The 11795-nt window shown below is 39.9% G+C and overlaps 1 protein-coding gene across 1 annotated transcript in view; it reads right to left on the bottom strand.

The window, feature by feature from the left end:
• The window catches only part of LOC132199031 (potassium/sodium hyperpolarization-activated cyclic nucleotide-gated channel 1), a 132140-nt gene extending 120863 nt beyond the window's left edge, over nt 1–11277 (bottom strand). Inside the window, exons 1-2 of the mRNA XM_059623404.1 lie at nt 11149–11277; nt 2897–3675 (exon numbers count right to left, since the gene is read on the bottom strand). Coding sequence (XP_059479387.1) covers nt 2897–3191 — 295 coding nt within the window. The 5' untranslated portion in view covers nt 3192–3675; nt 11149–11277. The remainder of the gene's footprint in view (nt 1–2896; nt 3676–11148) is intronic.
• Nucleotides 11278–11795: the final 518 nt, after the last annotated feature.

Consider the following 11795-nt stretch of genomic DNA (forward strand, 5'->3'; position numbering starts at 1 on the left):
TTCGCGTCGGACAAATCTCATGCAAAAATATTCGCGCTGTTGTTATAGCAGTCGGACCTAGTTGGCGCACAAAAGGGTCCCAAATGAATTATTCATTTCCGCGTCGGTCGGCCGAATATGCGTGTTGACTTGGCAAGGCAGACGAGTGATTGATAAGCAGCCGCTTTTTATTCTCTCCGCTAACTGATGATCATCATAATGCTGCGCCTCAAGAAATGAAGTGCGAAGTAAAATGTGTATTTCCTGCTGACGTAGCCGAGATTAATGGCGTTAAAGCCACCCGCTTCCTTTTTTGTGAAAAGAAGTCTTCCCAACCAACGCCTAATGATATTTATTATTTTTGCCAACACTTTCTTCGGACTAGTTTTGCTTCGTCATTTTGCGAGGTGTCACGGTGCGGTTGGAGGAAGAACGCTGAGAATTGATTAACTCAGAAGATAAACAAGGTAAAGATGAATTTTTTTGAACTTGGGGCGGAAACTCAACAACTTGATTAAAAATCATTTTGAAATCATTTGAAAAAATTTCAGGTAGTAAGTTTTACGTTGTACCAAAGTTAAGAAATAATAATAATTAAATAATATTACAAATTTTCTTAATTATTTACGCTCTTTTATTTTTACTTTAATTAATAATATTACATATAATGTAATTATTTTATATTCAATATAATTTTAATAAATAAAACTCTGTTTAAATATTTTTAATTTTTTGATCTATTTTGATCTTATCTATAGCTAGACAAACATTTTTTTTTTAATCAAATTTTAAATAAACTTTATACTATCCAGCAATGATATTATTAGAAGGTATTAAATATTCCTTCTATTTGGGCAATGGATAATTTGGCATATATCATGAGAAAGTATTAATCATAATTATTTTTATTCTCGCGAGTTAAAATTTTAATTTCGTTTATCCACAATCCCTTTTCATTTTTATTATAAAATATGGAATAAAATTTTAATGCAAAATAAACTTGACTCATACAGATCCGCGCGCCCAGAAAATTTCAGGGCTCCCCTTTGTAATTTTAGACATTTCACGTTGAAGACTTTGCAGAACTCTTGGCGCACGCTAGTGGCGCAGGAAAGTCTCTCGTAATTACGGCAAATTACAATTAGCGCCAAGTGCTGGACGGACGGCTGGACCAGTCAAAAACCGCAGGAGCGGCAGCACTACTTTAATTTCAAAGTTGGATCACGCGCGTTTTAATTACTCTTTCCCTTTCAAGCAGCAGGTCCGTCGAGACAAAAATTCCGGCCAACTTATTCAATTACTCGGCCTCCAGCGACTAGTCCGTCCTAATTAAGTCACACTATGACTAATTAATCAGTTCTTGTGTGCAAGGATGAAGACGACGACACAGTAAAAGGAAGTAATTAAGTACGAGATGGAAAACAAAATACGCACGGTTCTTTCACGGCCAATTAATTTGCATATCGCTGGATAAAATATTTATATTTATCTTGGGGGGCTGATGCGCCCGAGGCCCATTAGATGCGCCTGATATAATATCGCAAATGCTGTCAGTTTGGTCATAAAAGTGGCGAGCTAATGGATTTCGCAGCGCCGAGCCGAGTTTGATGTGCGCGCATTCATCATTGCTCGGGCGCAACATCAAATTTTGATGGGCGCCGATGGGCGCGAAATTAAATTGCGCTCGTGACGCGAGCGCCTTTTTGTATTAAACTCGACAAAGCATTGATTTTGGAATAAATTGTATGCAAATGTCCTAAGTAAGTCTGTTTGTGTGCAACGCTCGGTGGCCGCGGATTAAATGCAAACACGGCGGGCGGCCGAGTTGTTGGCATTAATTTCGCCAACAGCGCCGACAGCAGCATCATGCACACTGTAGCGTGCGCATTTTAATTATTTAGAGGGGTCTTTTCTAATTAGATTTTATGCTGACACCGAGCTGCTGGCTGACGACCGCTGGCAAAACAAATAAATCTTGATTAGCGCCAGTTTTGGCTGCGGGACGATTTTACGCTAATTGCAATTTGACCGAGCCAGCTTTCATTGGAAAATGGGTCACTTGCTTTGAATTTAAATTAAAATTAGAGTGCTTTTCGAAAGTGCTTATTGACATTTCGAGAGAACATTTTAATGTGTTGACTTATATCTCTATTAAAAAAACATCCTCATGAAACAACTGTTTAATGTTAAAATTATTAACTCCATTTTTAAAGATCTTGATTATATATTATGTAATAAAATTTGCATTATTTATAATTCGAAAGTTTTTTTATTTTCTTGAGATTCTTGACGTAATTTTTTTTATATATGAAAAGTATAGGGCTAGTAATTGTGTCTAACATACAATTTTAAGAAGTGTTGCGGTATGATTATGTTTTTAATTTAAAAATTCATTTTTAGTATTTTTTTATCTTGATCTGGCAATTAAAGATTATAATTTTAAAGTAAAGATCAAGCAGATAAAAATATTATCAAAAAATAATCTTGGGAAACTTTATTTCATTTTCCCCTTGATTTTTTTTTAATTACATCTCAGCTTAATATCCTCAATGGTTTTCAAGAGACTTAATTGTTTTCAGCTTATTTCCAGAAACAATGTTTCGATTGCGGGCTTCACTAAGAAAGCAGTAAATTTCAATTCAACCAAAATGAATTCATTCCACCTTGAGTGTGGAATTGGAAAAAAAGTAATAAATCAGATGAAAAATTTCAACTGCGCTTAATCTCGATAGAAATAAATTCAAGCAAAATCAGTAAAAATCACTAATTCCAACAATGTTTCATGAAGTCCAGCTTTCGTTATACAATTTATAAAATTATGTATTTAATTTGCAAAAAAATATCCCTCAAGATGGTCTTTGGGGAAAACCTACTTTCTTTTCTAAATTTAAACAAAAATTGTAAATATTTCACTGACCTGGAACAACTCTGGGTCCATTGGCCGCCAAGCTGCCGCTGCCGTAAGTCACGTGTCCGGGGTCAGCGTTGGCCGACACGACCGAGATCTCCTCGAGCAGCAGGTCGTCCGAGTCGGGGGTGGCGCGCAGCAGGAGGCCGTGACTGGACGAGGGGTTCTGCGCGGACGAGGAGGAGGAGGAGGCGGTGTGGTGCTGGAAGTAGGTGGGCGGGTAGTAGCAGGCCGAGCCGCTGATGCCGCCCTTGGACGACTGGCCCTTGCTGCCCGGCAGGTGGAAGGCCATCCTGCGGGCCATGTTGCCGCTGCTGAAGAGGGCGCTGGACACGGACGACGGCCGACACGTGCACACGTCGCGGCGCTGGCGGAAAATCCTGCCGCTCGATGGGCTACCCCCCTCGCCCCGGGCGCCGAATCCGAGAAACCCCACCGCGTCTCAGTCCGAGGCCCGCCCGATCGCACCAGGTCGCTGCCAAAAGTTCAAGTTCTGTGCCGAGGTCGCAGCCAGACGATTTCCGAATTTTAACTATTTAAAAAAAAAAAATGTTCGATTCGTTTTGAATTCAAAATGCTTTGTCAGAGGTCGATTCTGACGGACGCTACATGGTGGTGCTGAGCTAACGGCCGCTCCAGTGGCCTCCGGGGCCCCACTTTTGGCACCCGCCAACCAACGAGAGTCCCTCCGAAGCACGTGGTCTGCGACGTGGCCCGCATTTTCGCTGGTGTCGCATCATAAAAGGCGGTTCCGTCTCTGTCAGATTTTCTCTCGATCTGCTCTCGGCCTGGAAAAAAAAACAAAATAAAATGCATTGGTGAAACATACATGGGAGGGTCAATCGCCGGACGGGAGAAAATAAAAAACAGGGGAAATGTATGGGTCACGCGAGAGATGCGTTTTCTTTTCCGCAACAACAATTCTCTCTCTCTCTCGCCGCCGGCCTTTCCACTCTATCTTTTTTTCTCTCTCACGTACATGCGCACATTTGAGCTAAATAATAAATAAATCCCGACCTAATTCTCCCCCGGTTTGATTAACGGTGCGGGGGAAATGAGCAGCAGGTATTTCAGGATTGCTCAGGTATAATATAAAGTTGCGCAAGCCGCCTCGGCGAAATTTACTTGGCTGCGGCTTTGTAACAAATGGTAGGTGTTAGGCAGGAATGTGCGCGCCGCCCCGAGGAGAATTACACTTTTTGTCTCTCGCACTTGTAATCCTAATCTCCCTGAAGAATGGCCACGGCAAATGAATATAATTTAAATTCCACTTCTGCAAACATTAAATTTAACTCCTCCCTGCAAAGTGAATTGCAAAAGGCTTTCCTAGCTCCGAGCAAACACTCCCAAGGGCCATTCATTTTTCCCATAAAGAGGTTAGTTTTTTATATTAACATTGTGAAACTTTCCTGTAATTTGTGAAAGAAATTATAATTGTATATCTTGTTGATTTTTGATATCTACTGTAATAAAAAACGGGTAGAAAGTTTTTTTGATTTTTGAATTTATATTTGATTGATTTCAGCAATCATTTCCTAGAACCTATTGAAATTAAACATTTTTAACTTATTTCTTTATTAAATTTTGTTTTTCTTGATACATCGAGAATAATATTTTAAAGGCAATCATAATGTCTAAAATATCAGTCTAGAATAATCCGCGACATGAAATGATCTCATTTTCCTTCCTTAACCACCGACTAAAGCCCCCACAAATCAAATCCACCATCAACGTTTTCCTGGAAATCTGAAAGCAGCTTATAAGATACTCCATAACACTTCTTGTACTCCCACTAGTTCTGTATTTGTGTGTGTGTTGCGAGTTAACTCGGCAGCTCTGACTGAGGTGACGGAAGCAGTCTCATTAGGGAGCATTTTTGTTCAAATTAGAGCGCGCACGAGTTATGAGGCGCGCACGCTAGACTTAATTTATTTTAACAACGCGCACAAACTGTAGCTTTGCCTCGAACGAGCGTTTTCGCACGAGTGCTGAAATTTTAATGAGAGAGAATCTGTTTTCTTGTTTGCTTTTTCTTCTCGATTAAACAAAGTGAGAATTTTAACGTTTTGAGCACTGCTTTTCATAACATGCCAAGTTTGTTTTAACATTATTTAATTGTATATTAAAGTTGAGTTCACTTCATTTTAGAGATCGCAGGATGCAAAATTTAAGTAAGTCGCAGTAAAATATTAAGAAAAAGGTTTTTTAATAATTAATTTGTTTAAACTAAGCATTAAATTTTTAGTTTAATAGCCACATTATTATTTATTCTATAAAAATTCGTTTCCACAAGCTATCTTTTAAAGCGTTTTATTTTTCAATATATTTATAAGATTTACTTCTTAGAAAATTATATTTATTTATTCCAGCTTTCCAGATCAGATCTTGCTCTGCTAAATAAATTGTTTGTGAAAATCAGCAACTAAAAGTCTCCTCACATTACTTATCCTTCTTATGACTTAATTCCGAATTAAACTGCGTGCAAATAATTACTAAAGGCATCAAGTAAAGACGCTAAGAATGTTTGCAGAGAAAACAAGAATTAAGCTTAAAATCCGAGTCAGAAGTTTCGTATTATATTCACCACCATAAACCACATTGCAATTTATTGCACAGTCGTTGCAGCGACAAATCCGCGGGATTTGTATTTAATTATTTCCTTTCTTAATGAGGAAACAAAAAGAAAAAAACTTGCAGCTTGGTAATCTTTAACAGCACAAGTGGTGCAGAAAAACGCGCTCTTCGCAATAATAACAACATGGAGTGCAGCGAGTGCCAGGACGAGAAGTCAGTCCTCTTTCGCGTTCTAAATAGAACGCAAAAGCCACATTAGAGCGGAACCTGGATAAATAAATGCAGAGCTGTAAGGAGGAATTACGTGCGGAGGCTTTGCGTAAGTACAACGTCGAGGAGATCCGAGGCCGAAATGTACGCTTGCTGTACTACACCTCAAAACTCCCCATAGGCTGACAAAATCTCCAAACACTGACATGAATATTTAATAAACTACTCTCATTCTGGCGCGGTGGCTCTCTCTGAAAAATCTCGAACCGGGGATGACAAGAGCGAGCCCGGCACGAGAGAGGCAAAAAGCCGAGCGAGGGGATAAATTTTTAACGACGTGCGCCTCTTTGGGACCAAAGGGAACCGGCGTGTGGCCTGTTAGCTCCCAGTGCATGATTCTCAATTTTAGATTTCACAGACGTTGAATATTAAAATATATCTGTGACGTCATCCAAGTGTCTGCACAGTGACGCAAATCCAATAGAAACCAAACCACTCGCTGATGCCGATTCGATCCTTTCAACAAGTTAATTGCATTAATCGAGGCTACTAATTAAAATTCCAACCCAGCACACGATTTCTAAATCTAATTTGCTACCGGCGCACCGATAAAATTGCATTATACCGCCAGTTTTATTAACCGGCCGTAATGAACACTCTGCTTTGTTTGATTAAATTCAAAATCACCGTCGCGAAACTAATAATTCTGCGATGCTAATCAGCGGCAAAAATCGTCAAGACAAGAAGTCCCTGGAGGCGGTGGTGAATTATATTATTAATACGCACACCTGCCAACTCGCAGGAGGATATTTTCGGTGCTGGAAAATTCGTGGGCGTCATTAGCTTTCACGTCCAACTTAAATGGCGCTTGCTCGTCTTGTTAACGCCGACGAATTTCAACGAGAGAGAACTCTGCGTACTCAAATGGCCTCAGCTGACAGGCGTGTGCGCTCCCTCTGTGTCAGCAAATAATGCCAGCCGAAGAATCGCCTATAGCAGAATTATTGCTCGTCGACGGGCGGGTGGAAGAGCACGCAATTCTAACGCCACTTGACTCGATTCCTTCCAAAAATGAATGTGGAAGTTTAAAAAGTAAATCATACTTTTAAAATTTATTTTAAATATTTAAAATGTTATGAATGTGCATTAATTTTATATAAACATATTAAGTATAGTATTATAATTAATATTTTATTTTCAAATTTACTTTTGTTATTTTTTATATTTAAAGGCATTTAAACATATTATTAAATAACTTCAGTCAATATTTAAAATATGTTTGCTTAAAATAAAATACATCAGTTATTTATAATTTTGTCCGCTTGATATTCTACATATTATGTAATCCTGATGTAAAGGTCATTCAATCTTCTAGAATGTGGTGTTTACAATAGATAACTAATTAAAAGGTCAAAAATTAATAGTAAATTTATAATTGTATATCTTAAAAATAATATGTTTATATTAAACTTATGGCAAGATTCGGAAGATTTCTGGTTGGATTGTGATTGTAATGAAACTCCAGACAGTATCTCTTAGGTCGGAAAGGCACAATAATTCGCACAGGGCTGAATCATCGCGATAAACACGCACGCAACACACCAAAACCTGGCCATAAATCACTGGTCCAGCTAATGAACCATATTTCAACCCGCCGATAATAAATCCTCCTTATGCTGCCTGCATATGCGATTAGTCGTCGCCACAAATTCGCCGCTTATCCGGCCCATAACTCGGCCATTTGCCTCGCTCGTTTTGGCAAATTTTTCACGAGAGCCAGCAGTGCAGAGATAACATTGTCTGTCGTGCCGACTGACCAGACGCCGGATTTTGGGTCGCGGGGTTAAAAAAAAATCCGACTGAGCAGGTGCAGTTCGGTGCCAGTTGTGGCCATAAAAGTTGGCGACCGGAGTGATGAGACACACATTGCAGGATATTAGTATTTAACAGCATTGCCCAGACTGCTCGCTACGTGCCAGGCTGGGGGAAACCAAGACAAATAATATTGAACAGCCTCTTTCAAAAAGTGTAAAAAATTTAAAATTTTTAACATTTATTTGTCGTCTATTAACAAACAAAAAATGATCGAAGATAATATTGGATTAAATTTTAGTTTCTTATCCTAAAATTTCTTGTATTTTTTGTTAGCTCAGAAGATTTTCATTTTTTATTTGAGGGGTCACGTCACGTTGCATAATCTTTTTACAATGACAAATCAAAAGGAACAATATTTAAAAGTGTTCGAACTTTATTTGGATCTTATTCCACAATTGATTTTTTACCAAATTAGAGCAAAATCGAATGTTGGTTAAGCATTTTAAAATAAAATTTTTGTTGGTATTTCATTTTGATCACCTTTCTGAGCTGTACGACAATTATTCAAAATCAAGGTGTTCCCTGAACGTGTGACAACATCATTCTCGAGAAATGTTACAAATGTAGGACATAAGTGTTCGCTCTACATAGATCGAGCGCGAGTGTGCGAGCACTAAGACAAGAAAAGTGGTGTATCCGGGGAAAAGATAATGCCGTCGTGTATTGCATCCCTCTTGGCGAGGTGATAAAAGACTCGGAAAATAAAGCACGTCCTACTTACTGCGCTTCATCATTATCAAAGCAAAGAGACGTGTGACGTCGTAAATCAGAGACGGAACGGTTATTCGATTCCATGCAGCGCTATTTGAAATTCCAATATTTCCAGTTTCGAATTTCCTCCGCGGAATATTGCACAGACGACGTATGCAACCTGCTCGACAGACGTGCTGCGCAGGTTGCTAGAAAATTCCAATTACTTGCCGCATCGCAGAAGGGTCTTCTGCAAAGGAAAATGCCTCTTTTGATCTCGACTAGGAAATCATCACGAGATTAGAAATGGAATCCTACTTGCCGAGTGGAAATAATTATAATATAAAAGTCCATCTATGGCTGCCAGCAACAGCAGCCTTACTTTAAAACCCATTTGTGCGGGAGAGATTAGAGGCTAGGCGAGAATTACGGCTGACAAATAGTGTGTGACGCGAGTGCTTATTCTGGATGGCGATAATAACAATAGTTCGTCGAAAGGTGGGTGTAGAGAGGGTTCGTTTATTCGCGGCAGGTTGGTGGTGTTGCGTCGATTGATCGGCCTTTTACGGCAGTCGTTAGCAGATAAGATCAAAGTGCTGAGCATTTGCAGCTGGAAATATAAATCTAGTCAGCACTGGTTAAACGGTTGTGCCAGGAATACGCTGATAAAGCTGCGTTAAGGCCAAGCGTGAAAAATGATGCGCTCTCCGGCAGTTTGCGAAAGCACCAAAGCCGGTTGTTTGTGATTTTTTTGTTATTCAAATTCGGGCTAAAAAGCAACACCCTCTTGGTGTGTATTTATTTTCCAGCAATCCGGCCAAGAAAGCCTTTCTTTCCTTCTTCCACTCTCGCATACATTGTGATGCAGATATGAGAAGGAGCTGTTTGCGAGTGGCAAAACGAGCGTCAATATTGCCTGCATTGTCGCGCGACGAGAAAAGAATTCTTGTGATATTGGCAGCTGATTTCATAGAATGCCACTGGCTTAGCGTTTTCCGTGTGATTGACAGGCAGGTTTGAGCGGAAACATTTCCTCCATTCAAGCTCTAACAGACTGGGTAAATTTGAATTTCCGCGACTCCACTAACCTCTGCTATGAACAGATGCTTTCAAGTATGCACTTTACTTTTTGCCACCTAATGGATCTTATAATAGAAATCTCCACTAGAATTTGGACAAATAGATTATATTTTTGAGAATTTTGGAAAAATTCTGTATTTAAAATAAAAATGAGCGACTTTTTCATGAATTAGGAGGTTCCATAACTTCAATGTTAGCATAATATTTTATAAATTTGAATTTTTGAAGTTTTTCTTTTTGGCAGTTTAATAGCAATACAGTTAATAAGATTATAACATGTTATATATTTACCCTTTTTTTGGCCACTTTTAATGAACAAATTATTTGAATTTATTTTTTATTGCCAGTTAATATGAATAAATTCAGAAAAATTACATAAATTTTTCCAACCCTAACTAAATATGAACGAGCAGAACAACTGATGTTTACAAATTTAAAATTTCAAACTTTCTGTTTCAACCATTTGCATTCAGTTCTTCATTTTAATTAAAAATTTTCTGATTGCAGCATTCCGTGCTCAGAGCTGAAATTGAATATTTCAAATCACTTTCATTTAGGGATAATTTTGATTCGAAACAAGTCATTCAGTCTTGAAAGGTTTTCGTGCCGTGATTTTCGTGGCGGCGGTAAAAAGCGCAGGCAGTGCGCGAGGAAGAACATGTGCGAGCCTGAGGGTCCATCAACACTGGATAAGACGTTTTCAATTTCCTGCCTGCGAGTGAGAGCATGGCATCAGTGCAGCTCACGCGAATCACTCAGCGACGGCTCCATCCGTCGAGTCGGAGGCCGAAATTTCACGCAATGCCGGCAAAAATGTTAAAGGGCATGGAGCACTCCAGAATAACACATTCATGAATTCTAAATAATTATACACACGAGACGATTGTACATTCCCGGTCTCATTTCCATTATTTGATTGATTGCATGCAAGTCTCTCTGGGAAAATATGTAATAATAGGAAACTACTTTCATATTTTTTTTTTCATTTGGGCAGAATTATTAAAATGTGGTCCCAATTTCATTGATCACATCACGGCTTGTTGTTGCTTTCTATTGATGCTTGTCTCTCTCAAAAGCGGCTCGTTCTTTTTCATCTCGGGCGTGTCTGTGTCTGACGCACAAATATATATATTTTTTTTTTGTATCACTTTGGGCCAGGTGCGCTTTAATGTCTAGCGGCAGGTGGCGTGTCGTAAAATGATGAAAAGTAAATGCTCCGATAAAAAAGAATAATGCGAAACGACGCCTCTTTTTGCACCACGCGATAATTTTGGTTCACATGGCGAAAAAAAAATTGTCTCCATTTTTCTTTTTCGGTTGGGCCGAAATTCCTGAGCGTGAAGGACTGGTTTTAAGCACCACTAATCTAGTTACGGACCGGTAATCATTTTGCAAATTCATCCCTGCCCAAAATCTGCACCTGTGCTCAGCTCGTCTCTTTTGTAAATCACTTTTCCGTCTCAGGGGACGTGAAAGGCAGCAACGTCCTGAAATATTCAAAATCCCTGAGGTTCTCTTACGACAGCTGAGCGCTTTGTTCGCATGACTGACATTGCAAGGTGGTGCAGGCCAAAAATCACACAAAATTAAAAAAAAAAATTAAAAACGACCAGAATCTTTTGAAATTAAAAAAGGTGTGGAAAATTGGCCTAGAGTTCACGCCTGCAAAAAAGTTGAGCCATTTTCCAACCCTACCAGCAAGTGGTGGTTGCCTGCTCGCTTTTAAAGTGGCACCCTCGTCGTCCCAGAGCCTGCACGCGACAAAATAAAAGCTCGAGATCGCTCGGCTCGATTGGCCGCAACAGGGTGGCGAACGGGAGGTTGGTACTGACCCGAGGCGGCGGCCGTTCCAGGGTCAAGTCCTCGCGAAGATCCTCTCCAACCACAATCCAAAGGGAAAAACACTGAATAAGTATGCAATCTGCAGAGCAACACGAGTCGCTTCCGAGCGAGCACAAAACACACAGAGAGCTGCGAGCGTTTGTTCGTTTGATGGCAGTAGTGTCGGAGGCGGTGGTGGTGGCGGCGGCGGCGGCGCAGCATCACGAAGGGGGATGCTGGCTGGCTGGATGGCTAGCAGGCGGGCTGCTTTCTCCTACCCTACACCATGCAGGCGCCACGGCGCTACACACCAACGTTTATTCTGTGGCACACACACCGAAAAAGAGAGAAACCAGATCCAAAGAACCGCAACCCTCTAATCATGGGTCCGAACCATACAAAAATATTCAAATAAATTTAAAATATTAGCAAATGTATATATGCAAAAATAGGGTCTATTAATTAATGGTTTGGTGAAAAATTTAATATGATTGAACAGGCTCGATCTTCACACCGATCTCTCAGAACTAGGTTGGTATGGCGCTGCAGACGTTTTATGTTCGCTTACTGTAGCACTTTTAAGTTCGCACAAGCTGCCTTGGTAGATAGGAAACCCGGTATTTCATGTCCCACAATATTTCAATTGTCTTGATAATAA

This window comes from Neocloeon triangulifer, unplaced genomic scaffold (genome assembly GCF_031216515.1).
Source record: "Neocloeon triangulifer isolate White Clay Creek 2 clone unplaced genomic scaffold, ASM3121651v1 ptg000013l, whole genome shotgun sequence".
Classification (NCBI taxonomy): domain Eukaryota; kingdom Metazoa; phylum Arthropoda; class Insecta; order Ephemeroptera; family Baetidae; genus Neocloeon; species Neocloeon triangulifer.